This window comes from Tympanuchus pallidicinctus, unplaced genomic scaffold, assembly GCF_026119805.1.
Source record: "Tympanuchus pallidicinctus isolate F22 unplaced genomic scaffold, pur_lepc_1.0 scaffold16, whole genome shotgun sequence".
Lineage (NCBI taxonomy): Eukaryota > Metazoa > Chordata > Aves > Galliformes > Phasianidae > Tympanuchus > Tympanuchus pallidicinctus.
Window position 1 is genome coordinate 26887631 of NW_026294679.1, and position 15897 is coordinate 26903527.

The 15897-nt window shown below is 37.4% G+C and overlaps 1 protein-coding gene across 12 annotated transcripts in view; it reads left to right on the forward strand.

Moving 5' to 3' along the window:
• The window catches only part of RHOBTB1 (Rho related BTB domain containing 1), a 77153-nt gene that overhangs the window by 39294 nt on the left and 21962 nt on the right, over positions 1 to 15897 (forward strand). For 9 of the 12 annotated variants that reach the window (XM_052677775.1, XM_052677774.1, XM_052677771.1 and 6 more), the window contains 6 exons: positions 576 to 1543; positions 1956 to 2074; positions 4534 to 4684; positions 6302 to 6390; positions 7527 to 7632; positions 8113 to 10401. In XM_052677775.1, coding sequence (XP_052533735.1) covers positions 576 to 1543; positions 1956 to 2074; positions 4534 to 4684; positions 6302 to 6390; positions 7527 to 7632; positions 8113 to 8282 — 1603 coding nt within the window. In that variant the 3' untranslated portion in view covers positions 8283 to 10401. Of the gene's footprint in view, positions 1 to 575; positions 1544 to 1955; positions 2075 to 4533; positions 4685 to 6301; positions 6391 to 7526; positions 7633 to 8112; positions 10402 to 11398; positions 11512 to 14246; positions 14379 to 15897 lie in introns of those variants that run through there. The other 3 variants (XR_008205254.1, XR_008205251.1, XR_008205253.1) reach the window with 2 other exon arrangements.

Below are 15897 nucleotides of genomic sequence, written 5' to 3' on the forward strand. Positions count from 1 at the left end.
GTTTATTCTGTACAATTTTGTCAAAGGCTACTATGATTTTCTTAAAAAAGCGTAAACCTAAGAAATATTTCTCTCTTTGTATTTAGCTGTATTTGAGGCATTTCTCTGTCATTTTCTCTGTCTGACATCTCTGTCTGACAGTTTCCCATTGAGATTGAAGGATGAATACAAAAAAAGATGCTGGTTGAACAGCCAAGTAGAAGAGGATTTGGGGAGGCTTTTTTTTAAACAGAGTTCTAAAGCATCCTTTCAGCTCTTCCTACTGTAAATTTTTCATCAATAGAGAGAGAACTTGCTCCATCTTGTGAAAATGATTTTGTATATGTTTTTAGTAGCATAGTTACTTATAAAGACATCACCGAACTGGAGCAGAATTACGTGTGTTATTCTAATACTCTCTGGTATAGTGGTTGTAGATTCCCAAAGGGTTTTGTGCACTTATTTTTATGCTATGTATTTGTTTGAATTATATTTGTCTCACAATTGGTGCTGTGACATTTTGTAAAAATCTGTGCTTTCTAGAGTAACTCTGAAGTGATCACAGTGTGAGGAGGTCTGTTTTTGTTTAACCCTAGGCCGATAAAAAGAGGAGACATTTTGCCACCTGAAAAAGGCAGAGAGGTTGCCAAGGAGCTTGGGATACCGTATTATGAAACCAGTGTATTTGACCAATTTGGAATTAAAGATGTGTTTGACAACGCAATTAGAGCTGCCCTGATCTCCAGAAGACATCTGCAGTTCTGGAAATCTCATTTGAAGAAGGTCCAAAAACCTTTGCTTCAGGCTCCATTCCTACCTCCAAAAGCCCCTCCTCCAGTTATCAAAATTCCTGAATGTCCTGTACCGAGCGTGAACGAAGCTGGCTATTTACTGGACAGCCCTCTGTGTGCAGATGTGATGTTTGTTCTCCAGGAGCAGGACTGCATCTTTGCTCACAAAATTTACCTAGCTACCTCCTCTTCAAAGTTTTATGACCTTTTCTTAATGGAATGTGAGGAAAGTTCAGACTTGGATGAAACACAGTGCAATAAAGAAAATACAAGTAAAGATGTTCTGACAAGTCACCTTGAGACAAATTATGACACTGATGAGATATCCTTGAAATCTGTTGATGTTAAAATTCCTGCACCAGAAAGTACTGATTCTTTGAACATGCTCAAACCCGAACCTGCTGAAACAATTTCTGCAGCAAAATCTCTGTTAACCTGGGGTAAGGGGTTTGTTAGTGTGCATAAGGAAATGCAAATGAATCCTGTCTCAAATAGGATGTGTCCTGTAACTGTGGTAAAAATGGATTCCTCTGTGCAGGCTGGACCTTTCAAAACTGTTCTGCAGTTTTTATACACAGGGCAACTGGATGAAAATGAAAAAGATCTCACAAGACTGGCTCAGATTGCTGAGATCTTGGAAGTATTTGATTTGCGAATGATGGTGGAGAACATTATGAATAAAGAAGCCTTCATGAATCAAGAGATTACTAAAGCATTTCATGTCAGAAAAGCTAATCGGATAAAAGAGTGCCTTTGCAAAGGGACGTTCTCTGGTGAGTAAATACACACTTTAACAGGCAAAGTATTAATTCTCTGACTCATGTTACCGTCTCTTTGCGTACTTCAAAAGCTTACATTGTTCTGAGAGGAGAGAGATGAGAACAAAGTTAGTGTTACTCGTGGCCAGCTTTGTCAGCTTGGGATTCTGCAGTTTAACTTCTTCAGATCTATACGGAAGCTTTTAAATAAGTGGCTGAACTTTCCCAAGTGTTGAACAGCCAGCATCTCCCTTTTAAGTGAGGCTTTAAGGTTTTATTTTTACTTAACTGTGCAAAACCCTAGGGTTATCTTGGAGGAGAGAGAGAAGTTCTTGCTTAACAATGTGTGATTGATACGTGCATTCTTGAGGCACTTTCACTTTAAACACAGACTTGCAGCATGCCTGTTTCTTTGTTCCTATGGCAGATGTGACATTTAAATTGGATGATGGAACCATAAATGCCCACAAGCCACTACTGATCTGTAGCTGTGAATGGATGTCCGCAATGTTTGGAGGATCATTTATCGAAAGCTTGAACAGTGAGGTATTTGTCCACGTTTTAATAGTGTTTGGTGGATATTGGGCAATGGAAGCATCATTCTGTAGCTACTTGAGTGGTTACAGTAATCCCTGGAAAGATTCTTTCTTTTTTCCATGAAGAAAATTACAGTGCCTAGGAGGATGTCATAATTTCTGCAAGTCCTGAGACTTCCTCAAAATGTGCTCAGAACCTAAAATCCTATTTAAAATACTTTATATTGAAATAATTAAATATGAATGTCTAATTTCTTTCAAATAAGTTTTAAAGATGTGTGAATATGTATTTATTCAAGTAAAAACATTTTGAAGAATACTTGGGGCAGGAGACATTGATCTAAAGGAAAAAATACAACAATACAAAAAAGACATTGATTTAAAGGAAAAAATATTTTAAAAATTAGAGTACTAAACTAGAAATGAGAGCTGGCTTCACAGTACTTTGGCAGGAAGCTAAACTGTAATTCTCTACTGTGTTGTCTTATTCTCCTGAGTAAAACAGCTATAGAGTATAAAAGATCTCAAAGCTTTGAATTAAGATTTTTTACTAGAAACTGTATATTTTCAGATGTATTCATGGTCTATTTTTTGAGTTCTAAATGCTCCGCTAGCATTTTTTTCCATGTGTCTTACTGTATCTAGAATTTGATTTGAGTTTTGTTGGTTCTTGTTATAATTTTCTTCGTCCATTCTATCATGAAACTCTTACGAAGAGTTCAGGTGTTTTGTATTTAATATTTTGGAAGGTTGTGTTCTACTTAGATTTTTCTTGTTTTTTCTAATACAGCTGTAAACAATTCCTTGCCTGGAGGCATGCAGTACAAGTAGTTCATTTAAAAAGAAAACGAAACAACATAGTTTGATTGTAGTAAGCAACATTTGGCAATGAATACACATTTATTTTCTACCTATTTTTAATCATAAGCTTAAGTTTTAGCTCTTCTTTTGCATTTAAAATATTTAGCTTCCGCTTTGTAGAGTTTAAAGTGCTCAGTAATGAATTTGCAAGTTTTTAAGTACATGTAGATAGGAATTTAATTTTCTTCTCCAGCTGGTTTACAAAAACAAAATTACCTACTTTTCAGTTATTACTTTTCTGTACTTGAGGCACAGTATTCAATAAATTCATTCACTGAATTTACTGTTCTCTGCATTAACAAAGTATGTTAATAATGAATGAGTTTTACAATTAGCTCTTACTTGGAGAACTGAACATTTCCCAGAGTATCTGATATGCATAAGAGTATGTTTTAGCTATAACAAATCTGAGTTTGAATCCCACCCATCCAGCTGACTGAAAAATTTCCAAGCCCCCAAAGTTAACTGCTAGCCACGTGACAATGATTAATTCAGTTCTAGCAGGAATTACGTACTGAGTGCTTTCAAGCAGTCAGATTAAGTTATGTTTAATTCCTCGCCATATTTTCATTAGTATTTTCTACTGTGCCATTCCATTTTTTTACTAAAAGATTTTCAGAACACCACAGTGCATTCTTCAGTGCCAGCATCTATTGAGTTGTGCAGATATGAATTACAAACTGCTGATTAGAGAGATGAGCTAGCTTGGGCTAGCACAACTAGCACAACCTCGAGACCCACAAGAATCAGTTTTGCTGTGGGAGAACGACCACGTATGCAAAGTGCAGTTGAGATACTACAATGATAGGTTACAGTGAAATTTTCTATTTCTCCTTCCTCTTCTTTTAAGGTAGTTCCATGGTGACAAGGATTTAGGGTTGTGCTGGTGAAAAATTAAATAGCATTTGTCTCAGTATAGGGAGTTTCATGGCACAGTAGTTACACTGATGTATATTTGTGGCAGAAAAGGTTTGCCTTGTTTCTTCAGTTCTCAGTCCTTTCCCAACTGTCATTTACTTGGATAATTTGGCTATTTTGAAACAAACTGAGAAGGTTTGGGGTTTTTTTGTTGGTTTGGGGTTTTTTGTTTTTGTTTGTTTGTGTGTGTGTGTATAGTTTTTTTCTGATTTGGCAATTATGCCTTGTTTTGTTGGTTGGCTGATTACTTGCTTTCTTATCCTTTGGTTTCTGTTATTCTCAGATTTCCTAGAATATCCCTTGCTAGTAACAGATAGATGGTATTCCTTGAGAAATCTACTGAGAGAGTTTTGGCATGGGAAGTGCTCAGCTTCTAACAAAGCTGTCCATTTGCAGGCTAGAAAGCATTGTGCAGATTCACTGTTTGATGTGGAGCCAATTCCAGTAAATTGGTAGAATTGTCTGTATTTAAGCTGACAAAAGATCTGACTCTGGAGGTAAACTTGCCAGTTGGCAGCTTATTGAACTTTAATGGCAAATTCCTTTTTTGAAAAAATAATTTCCTTGTATTTCTAAGATGACTTGAGAAAAAGGGACCATCCAGCAAAGTGGCAAAAGTGATACATGACCCTTATATTAAAAATCCTCAATTATTGGAGTTTTTGTGTTTTTTTAATATGTCTTTTCCAGGTAGTTCTGCCCAACATAAACAAGACTTCCATGCAAGCTGTTTTAGATTACTTGTACACCAAGCAATTATCCTCCACTCAAGAACTGGACATACTTGAGTTAATCGCATTGGCAAATAGGTTTTGCCTTCCTCACCTGGTTGCTCTAGCAGGTAAGGACCTGTGACCATGTCCAATGCAGTGTCTTCTGCAACAGTTTAAACATGTCTTAATGATTTTGGAACGCACAGGATTTTTTCATATCGAAGATGATATTCTTTTTTCCATGAAAGGAAAATTATAGTACAACTTCATGTTTTCTCTTATGAAAATGTACTTGTCTTCCTCATGCCTTTTTTAGTTTTGTGCAAAACCAGCTCGTTGAAGCATTTTGTGCTTTAAAAATGCGAAGAGTAAACCTTCTCTTTAGCCTTGATGCAATATCTATGGTTTATGGTATCCATTCTGTAGTTAACAATTTACCTGAAAACAGGATGGACCCTGAACTTTTTGTTATGTAATAGATGAAATGCTCCATTATAAATTTCTGTCCAAAGAGGGTAACTGAACCGATTTAAAAATGATCACGATGTTCATGAGTTTTTTAGAAATACTGTATCTCTTTTCACTGCCCAGGTGGGAGTTGGATATTTTGGTATACACACGGGTATTCAATCTTCAGTTCACTATGAAACTCATCTACTATATATTTAGAGAAAAATGACAGAATAGGTTACTATTCTGGTTTTAAAATTAAGTCTATTCATGCCCCAGACCTCTAGGATATGTTTTTCTTTGTGTGTAACTTGATATTATTATGAAGACGTGGCCAAGGCCAAAACTGTCAGAGATGCTTGAAGCAAAGGTTACATGGGTTAATAGGAAAAAAGATGTTGCAAATTCTATCCACGTACCAAATCCTAGCTCTCTTGCAATAGTGCATCAGGAATGCATATCTTGTCTACATTGGTTGTGACAGAACAAGTCTTTATTGCCTGATAATTCTTACAAGTAGTTGAAGCATAAGCATACATTTACTATTAAAATATTTTGTTCTATTTAATTCTTGTTGAAATAATTTTGAGCCCAAAGGCTTTTGCCAGCAGCTTAATCTGGAAGAGCCAATTCAGCTCACTTCCCAGTAAACACTCCAGCCTCTAAAATGTTTATGCTTCTAGGAAAGGGTTAAGGAGAATCTCCTGAAGTACTTTTTGATGGCGAGCCCACGTTTAGACCTGCAGAAGTAACTAATCTGAGAGGGCCTGAAGTGAATTTTTCTTTATTAGTGCTGTCAGTATGCTATTGCCAAAACCTTGGCTATTGTTTTTGTACTACCCAAAAAAGACAGCCGATTATTTTTCTAATTTATATTGACGTTTGCACCTATCCATTCTGCCAGAAGGAGACAGGTGGCTGCTAAATTTTGTACTTCTGTGAGTGATTAATAGTTGCAGGCTCATTTTCTGTAAGAAAGAGATAGCAATTACATGTGAAAACAGAAATGAATTGAGGCAAAGAGGCAAATACTGGTATGGACTGTCCTTTACTGTAGCAATAGAGTTCACAGGAGTGATGCAGAATCTTCAGCCATAACTGTGAAGGCCAGAATTTGACTTTACTCAGATTTGAAGTTGCTGAGGCTACCTAAGTGAATATGCCACCTACACAATGCTAGAGCTAACACTGGAAGGAGGAAGAACATGGCTTCTTGGATCTTTGTTACTGCTGGATGATCTGACATTGAGATGTGACTGTTTCCCATATGAGTAATGGGTTTTCTCCTGTAACAGAGCAGCATGCAGTACAAGAGCTGACCAAAGCCTCCATGAGTGGCGTTGCAATAGATGGGGATGTACTGTCCTGTTTAGAATTGGCTCAGGTTAGTGCACACTGCTCTTTAAAGATATTCTTGCCAACTGTAGCACTTGTTTTAGCTCTCTTTGTTCTGACTATTACACTTAAGAAACTCAAAGTCCTTAGTTCTGAGAGCAACTGACAATAAAACTGACTCTTATTTTCTATTGTAAAGAAGGTTTTTACGTTAGTTCAGAGATGAAATATCTATGAAAGTAAACTGGAGGTAGTTTTGTTTCAAATACAAGTTTTAATTTTTCTTGATCATTGAGCTTCCAAGCTCTTTATTTTCATGGCTGTGTTGTAATGTAATGGAGCAGTTTAGCAATGGTAACTTGTTCTTGGGTTCCTCTCTGTTAAATTCCAGTAGATATTTAGATCTGTTGTAGTGTAGCAGCAAAAGTTTTTATATTTTTAAACTTAATGCCTAGACTAGCTACTCAGAGCCAGTCTTCTGATAGTTCAGAGCATGTACAAATATTACTTCTTCTTGTTCAGACATATTTCAATGTTTGCTGAGTCCCAGAAACCAAGACTGAACCCTTTTCAAGAGAAGGGCAGCTTACTTAATTTTATGAAGGGTGTTTTTTGTTTCCTTGCTTGAAGACAGAACTAGGAAGTTTTAACTGCTGTTAGGATATCCTCACTGCCTTGTACATGCAACTGCAATGTGTTTGTAACCTGAGGTCATAGTAGACAACTGAAACACATGCAATGAAGGTTGATTTGCATTCTAGCTGTTTCTTCCTTATGACTGTAGGAAGCTTTTACTAGGTGTTGTATTGAGCTTTCGTTAATGCTTGAATTCTATCAGTGAAGCTAGGCTTACAGAAAGTTACTTCAGAACAGGCTTTGTAATAACTCAGAGGTACAGACATAAGGGACAGGTCCAGCATGCCTGAGGTTCAGGGGAACTAAATGCTGTGCATACTAAACACCTACTTACAAGCCTTTTGGGCCACCATTTGCTCCAGCAGAGAAGCCTGACAAGGGCTAGAACATCTAGAGGGGAATTCAGCTTCCAAAGCTTCCCTGTGCTCTTGTGAGAGTGCTGCCAGATACAACTCACTGGGGAATCACACTAGCTTTGGTTCTTAGTTGGGACTGCAGAATGAACAATAACCTCAGTAAACTGAATAAGCTTCTTGTTTTTCTTTACAGTTTCACAATGCTAACCAGCTGGCAGCTTGGTGCTTGCACTACATCTGCACCAATTACAACAGTGTTTGCTCCAAATTCCGCAAGGAGATCAAAGCTAAATCTTCAGGTATGGGCAACACTTCTCCATTTTCATGAGGCCACTCCTTCTTTCTCTCCTTCTAGTCCATTCAACACATAGATAGCTCAGCTGTGAGACTGAACGTCTGCACAATTACATGTAGCATTTTTACATTCTTCTAATCTATAAAGAAGGGTCATAGTCATTAGCCTGATTCCTAGGCAAGCATGTTGCTCTTTACTTATTTCAGAGATGCTAAAAGGAAAAGTTATTTGCTGGTGTCACAATTAAAGATAGGCTCTATAAAGGTCTTGCATTTTTACACTTTAGTGGTCTGAGAATTCTCACATATGGCTGCTTTCAGATTCTTTTCACTGTAAGTACATCAGGAAACTAGGGGAATTTCTGATAAGCTAGCTAACACAGACACTGGATAAATGATTAGTTGTGTAGCTTTCTGCAAACAAGGCATTTTTTGGGATCTGTGTAATTTACTGGCTGGTTTGTGCTTTGTTTCTTTTTAATCAGATAATCAAGAATATTTTGAGAGGCATCGCTGGCCACCTGTATGGTATTTAAAAGAAGAAGATCACTACCAACGAGTTAAGAAAGAAAGAGAAAAGGAAGATTTTGCACTAAATAAACACCATTCAAGGCGGAAGTGGTGCTTCTGGAATTCCTCTGCTGTAGTTGCCTGAACAGAACACATAACTGGAAATTCATAGCCAGTGTCAGAAGTTAGTCTTATTGTTAGAAATAAGATGTTTTCAGGAAACTTTGTTCCATATCTGTGCATTTATTACTGGTAGGGTCAAAAGCACAAGCCCACTGAAAGTGAGCCTGGAACAGCTCCTCAAAGTCCTATGTATATTTTTGGCTAATAAGAAGACAAATGTCTACCATTATTACCTTTCTTTTTATATAAAAAATAATAATAGAGCATTAATGTTTCAATCTCCAATTGGGAAATATTTTTATACTGTCTAGTGTATTTTGTTCAGATAAAATTGTGGATTATCATTTTATTTTACAGACCACAAAACCATGTAGCAGCTTTGTATTAGATTTTAACTATTTTTACTATACGAGTACAGTGAAATAGACAATCCTCAGTCATCAGAAACAGCTTTTAGAGTCTAATCTCTCAATCTCATAAAAAGTCACCTTAGGAAAAAAAAAATCAAGATGCCTAGTATAAATGTTGGTTTTGTTATTTTTTTAAAACTACGTACTGTGCATTTGGTAATATAATTAGATGGGTATTTCTCCTTTCTGAAGTAAAAAGTTAGAATAAGATCCAATAACTGCAAGATACGGAGTGCTTGATCTTTGCTCAGCTGAATAATAGGCAATATAATTACCTGTTCAACTGCAGGCAAATGTATTTCTAATATTTGCCCTGTAAGTGCAAATAATTATGACTATGTGAGCCATGTGAAATCTAGTGGTTCTAAGCATTCAAAGGTTTTAAGCGTCTAGATCAAAGAGGATGTTTCTAAAACCATTTAGAAGGGCTTATTAATTTATATCTTTATAAGTATGGATCTGAATAGAGAAAGCAGTTATACTGCTTGCATTTGAAGTACTGCACAGCAGTTACCTTGTTCATTGTGGTCTTAACCATGCAGCCATTCCTCATGCCGAATTCCATTTTACTTCAGTGCAAGCAAATGAAAGGGCTGCAAAACCAACTAAGTTATCTAGTATTATAATCTTTCGTAAGTGAAGAATGATCTTCGCACACTATCACTGCGTTTTAATCTAAAGTGTTTTGTAGCTTTTTCCCTGGTAGAACTCAAAAGTGTTAGGGTTTGAGTAGGTCATGTATTTCCTCTGGAAATATTCTCAGAAAGCTGGGGGCAAAATAAAGGCAGAAAGGAAGGAATTCCTCAAAAGCAATGTGAGAAAAACAAAAGCCTCCAGTGTTTTCAGATACGCTGTGTGTTTATGACTTTTTATCAACCATTGCTTTAAAGCTGCGGTGTTATACTAGATTATATAAGAATGAAGCATTTTTAAAAGACCAAAAGTAAAATATATAGATTGTAGAACATACATGTGCAGCCCTGCACAGTGTCTCAGGCACAATTCTGTAACTAAGTTAGGTATTGTATATTAGGTTTGTTAATATTTTTTGTCCTGGTGTCTCAGCATACCAATGTGAAAAGCTGTTTATGTTTTTATTTTCTGTATTCACAGGTAAGGCAGTGCAGTCAAGCCCCCATGCTGTAGGTCAGGAAAGGCTTTGGACTGAAAGCCATATACACCTCTACTTATTTAGGTTCCAGTTGGAATAATTCTGGGCACATGCTACCGGAGGGTGGTAGAAGCTGCCTAGCAGGGAAAGAGATGCTGCTCTACAGACTTCTATAAGGCAAGCAAGCAACAGATTCCTATCCCTATAAAAGATTCATCACCATACGGTGATAAAGAAGGGCTATAAATGATAGATGCAAACACTGTCTCCTTAATTCTTGATCAGTGATGATGGAAATTACAGAGAGGAAAGAATGAGAAAAGATGTATGAAGGCAAAGATGAGATAAGTATCTGTTGTCATAAAACATTAGCCATTTTGAGTAAGTATTACTACTAGGTTTTACACAACCAAAGCTACTGTATGATTGTAATCTTGCCAAACTAATGGATATATAAGTGAACCTGAGGTATATGCAATAAAATCCAGTTGTGCTAGTTATCAGCTACTATAACCAAGTGGCTGGTTCATTTGGTTAATGCTGTCTATGGCCTTTAATCTTGGTGGTTACTTTGTGTTTTTTATTTTGCAAAAAAGTCAATAAAACTGTTTAGTTACAAATGGTCTCTCAGCTTTTTTAAGAAGCTTTCTAAATTCCTGAAAAGTCTGCCATGCTTTTTGGAGCTACTTCTAAGCATTTGACTTCAGTATCATTCAGGGAGATTTACTGAGCTGGTATTTGCATGACATATTCAGATTTATGGTTGGGAATGTGACAGGGAAGTTCTCTAGTGTTTGTATGTGTCAGGGATGCAGGAAGGTTGCTACTTGTCATTTACTGTTCAACAGGATAACAAAAAACCTCCTGCCACTTTTCTGTGTGGTTTCTACTGTTTAATTACCATGATACTACCCAAAGGACATGAAACTAATTAGTCAAGACAGACATGGGGAAAAAAATTGCAGGTAAACAGCAGGAAATCCATAAGGTTTTCAGTAAGTTTCCTGCTTTCTCACTACTGAAGTTGTCAGCCTTTGTACAGAATCCCTAATTACCTGTTAGTAGCCTCTCAGCAAAAGTGTCCCCAGCTACAGATATTAATTGATACTAGTTAGAAAGATGTTGCTTTTCTAGAAGACTGTGGTAAGACAATGAAAAGTACAGCATTTATGATTTTTCTCAAAGCTTTTAGTCAATACAAAGGACATGGAAAAGTAAATGCATTCAGCACACAACGTACATTTTTTCTAAAGTGCTAATTTATAGGATTGTTAATGTCAGCAATTTGATACTTCTGGAAGCAATTTTTTATTCTTTTGAATTTACCATTAGAAAAGGTAATGATATCAACACAAAAAGCAGTGACAAAAAATATGAAAATGCTTCTGATTAAATCAGTAGCTTCAAGTCAGAATTGTTGCTTTTCAGGCCTGTTTTGTGTGTGTATATGTATATATATATATATATATGCATACACACATATATAAATATATTTTAAAAGTATAGGTGAAAATACATATATATAGAATCTAGAGAAAGCTGCATAGCTTTTGTTTCTGGAGAGACTCAGCTTATTTCTTAGAAACAGCATTCTTCTGGTTTTTTCTTCTAAGACAGCAAGAACTTCTACAAGCAAGACCTGGCCCAGAGTACTTGTATCACAACAAGAGCCAATGTTTGCAGCTTCCCACCTGCATACAGCACACCAGGAGCCAGAAATAAGATATTCTGTGAGTAATAAAAGATTGACCATACTTCAGCTGTAACTCACTAATTTCATTTTCTGAAGATGTAGCTGTCCTTGCCTTTCAGTCAGATAAGGTCTCAAGGTGTGCAAAAGAAAGCACTGAATTAATGGATACATTAAAAAGGATTACCTCATAGAAGAGATGAATCTGAACATAATTTCTGAGCACTGAAAGCATGGTGGTGTTGCCAAAGGAATTAAGAAAGGAGCAGCACTGTAGTTTATTGGCCTAATTCTACATCAACTTATCTACAGGAATCCACCAAGTACAGAGCAATTTATACCTTGAAGCGTTTGATTTGTAAAATGTAGGGCTTTCCCTTTGTTGCCATAACAAGCATTCAGAGTCTGTCTAAAGGCATGTTGGTAATCCTGCTCTGAGGGCCAAGTCTTCCATCTTCCATAATAAATAGGACTAATTTTGGTATCTGAACTCCAGGAAATGGTGAAATATTTCAGCTCTTCCACACTAAGAAGGATTGCAGTTTGGTAGAGAGATTTGCTGACCTTGTCAGATTAAGCCACAGTTTTTGTCTACATTTGTTTTTTTTGTTTGTTTTTCGTTTTTTTTTTTTTAAACCCAGGTCAGTCTTTTGTCATCAGATAAGCTGGCATTTATTTGTTCTTATTTGGAGTCCAAGACACGTACTATGCAGAGATGCCTTAAGGTGTCTTCTTGCCACTCCTGAATCCCCTTAGATTTTTGGTCTATTAAAATGATATAACAGTATTTGCATGAGTCTATTTCTCCTGCAGGCAAAATTCCTATTGAAATCAATGAGCTATCCTAAAAGCACACTTTGGGCTCTGAATTGCCACCTAATGAATTTACACATTATCACCTGTCTTTGTTCAAAATCTGCTAACTGAAATTTGCTCTGTGTACTGCATGCAGGATGAAAGCGTGTTAGCAGCAATAATCCCCATCCTGCAGGCTCTGCAACAGGATAACTCATTGTCAGCTAGCATATGCCTTTGCCTTCAGGTAAAAGAATATAACCCGTGTCAAGATTTGCTTTGCATTAGCAGCCAGAGTAGTGAGACTATTGTATATCCTTCTATACAGGGAAACTAAATCCCTCCCTGCTGCTTACATGAAAATCTTGAGCTTTCGGTAGAAATGTGAGAAGTTCTGGGATCAAGGCTAAAGAAGCCTATGAAGAAACTTGAACATGAGATGCACAAGTAACGCTAACGTATCTAAACTCTGAAGAGTGTCCAGTGAGAAGATTAAGATGCGATTCAGAGAGAGCAGTTAACACAGAACAAAGTTGTTATGGCTCCTTTATAATTGTTTGATCTTAGTATCTCATTTGCAAGCAGACACAATCACTGTAACATCCTGCTGGGCTGTTTTGCAGTTAGAGATGTGTTCAGTTATAGCTCCTGCATGTCCTATGCACACATTACAGTGAAAACATTATTTTGTATTGCTGATTCATCTCAAATCCGTTCCCATACTGCACTGAAACCTCAGTCTGTCCTTTGGCCTTAGAAAGAGCCCAGTACCACCTGGGATATCTGTTTTTGTCTCTTAAAAGAGTATTCCAGAACAGCAAGTCCTTACCCCAATATACAAAGGATCTCCAGTGGGTCTGTGTTATCAGGACAGCACACAGCAAAGTTCTGTGACACCAGGAAGTGGCCTTTTCAGAGATTTCAATGTAGAAAAGTTCATCAGCTTCTGAAAAACACAAAGTCAAGAGGGTGAGTCACAGAAACACGGGTAACAGCAGTACGACAGCTTTTCAGGTACCATATAAAAATTCTACACTGGGATGGGGGAGATTCCCTGTAGATACCAACACTGACTTTCAGCTTTAGGTCTTCACCATTAGATATTTAGTGATCTGGGTGCCATCCCTTCTGTGTTCTGCAGGCCTGAGTAGCTGCACTAGTGGAGCGTCTCCTCCCAGCTCCCATTCTGGCTTCAGTGAAGTTTAGATAAGCAGCCCGTTGATGACACCTCACAAGGAGGATTTTTAATTCTTGACCTTAACATTAAAAAAAAAAAAAAAACAAAGAAAAAAAGGTAATTATTTATTCCTCATGGGAACTATTTTAGTTTTACGCTGAGGCTGTGCAACAAGGATTACATGGCATTCCTGATACTTGTGCTAAGTCAAAATACCCTCAAGGGTTAAAAAACAAAACACAATTGGCAGCATCTTAGGAATATATCATTAAATTTACATTTTGCCGTAAGTATAAGATGGGCATTCTGAGCATATGATGAGATGCAATTCCCTACCACCTTATAAACATTAGCTCACTCTCTTCATATTACAAATGTCATTCATAAGGCTTCTATCCTAGGTTCTCAGTTGGACTTACAGCCCACTTGCAGAGTTTCATGGATCCCCATTCTGATTTGCACGTGCATTTCCAACTGTGGGGTGTCTGGGTTTATTTTTTAGACAATTAAGAAATTTCACATTAAAAAAAAAGACTCCATTAGAAGATCCCTGAACAGGATTACTCAGGAGCATGAGACTGAATCCTCCCTATTCTTGTGTAGCAAATTCTGCAGGAAGAGCTGCACTAGCTTGCTAGAGGTGTGATGTGGTCACTAGTCCTGCAGTCAGTAAGACACACGGCTCTTTAAATGAGCATCAATCAAATGTAAATTCTTGCACACTCACTATTCATCTGTGGAGAATAGGATTTGTCTCTGCTTTCCATTAGGGTTGGGTACAGAACTTTTTCTGCTTCCCTCAGACTCACCCGCTGAGGCAGGTCCTCTCTAGCTCTGTTCCCATTTGATTTCAGCTGGCCAAGGGCAGAAAAGTTGGAGAACGCTGAAGTGATGTCTGACCCACCAGACGAGAGACATCTCTAGAAGTCACTGTGGTGAGTGGAGAACTGGAGGACTCACAGCTGAATATTCTTTTCATTTTCAGATTAGTAATGATAGAAAATGAATAGCAATAGTAACGAGCAATAGGGTCCAGTGTATCTTCTTCTCACAGCTTTTATATCCTGTGGGGAGCTTGTTTGCTGTAGTCACAGCAAGGTTTATTTTGTTGAAACTAATTTTAGATAGGAAGAATAAAAATTGAAAATGCATTAAAAGAAAATTGGGTAACTATCAAAAAGTAATTGGGTAATTAAGGACTTCCTTTCCTTTTTTAGGCATCTCCCAGGTGTTAGACTATGATGAAAGTTTTGAAGATCAGTACTGGGATTGATGGGCAGACTTTTCCTAACTCTTAATAGAATAAACTGCCTCTCTTTAGCTGAAAAGAGGGGCAAAAGTGCCTTTGTTAGAGATCATGAAGCGATTCACCATCTATCACATCTTTGCAGTACGCTGCAGTAGGTGATGTTGGTTGGAGCTTGCTGTATGGCTCTGGGAAAGCATTCTGCAGCACTACAGGGAGTAAATGTGTCATATAACTGTACAAGGTGGTTGCAACTTTCGCTGCAAGTGCCTATAGGTGCAGCAGTAGATGACCTACTATTTTTTTTAAAAAAAAAAAAAAAAACCAAAAAAAAACATCTTTAACTGTGAAAGCTAGATTTTTAGAAGCTCTACTACTGACAGCAGTCCCTGTAACAGTGAGTGCCAATATAAATCTAAGTGGCACTGAGGGCAGCACACATGGGGGAAAAAAAACTTCACTCACCTGCACTTTTTGAAGGTTAACATGCAGCCTTTACTACCATCTGTGCTGAATATTTCCATATTGTTCATTCACAACACCCTGGCAGACTGGGCACTATCCAGTCTTCTCTCTACCAGTCACAGGAGTCCATTGTTCTGTAGCACACTTCTCATCTCTTGGCTGTTTATCCAAATTTACCATATTTGCTCTTTACTTTGCAGCAGCAGATTTGAAACAAGTGCTTTTTTTCAGGACAAGCAATACCTACCTCTGATCTCTCTCCTCTAGGTGCACAGCCAATCATAATCAATTCAGTTCTTGTATGGATCATTAGATATAAGCTAAATGCTCCCTTTGCACTGCTTCATCTACTGCTATTTTCTTTCAAGGACCCACCAACATAAGATACCTTCTCTTTGAATTCCCTTTTAGCCTTAACTATTACACTCAGGAAATAAAATAAAGCCACCTTTTTCCCTTGTCCATTCACAGCTATATTGTCATCTTGTGATTTGACAGAATTCGAGTGAATACCAATCAAGTCAAAAAACATTTGTTTTGAGCACTTGAAATTTAATGAATATGCCTTTTTTTTTTTTAATATACAGACTACATTTGGACATAGAGAAGGTGGACTGGCAAAATCACTGTTTTCGTGTTGAATTGTCTGCACATTTGCGAGGAGTAGCACACACTAGGAAGCAAGAGGGCTCCTCAGGAAGAGGTAGAGGGCTAAAAGGCAGCCATCTCTATTACAGTAAGGG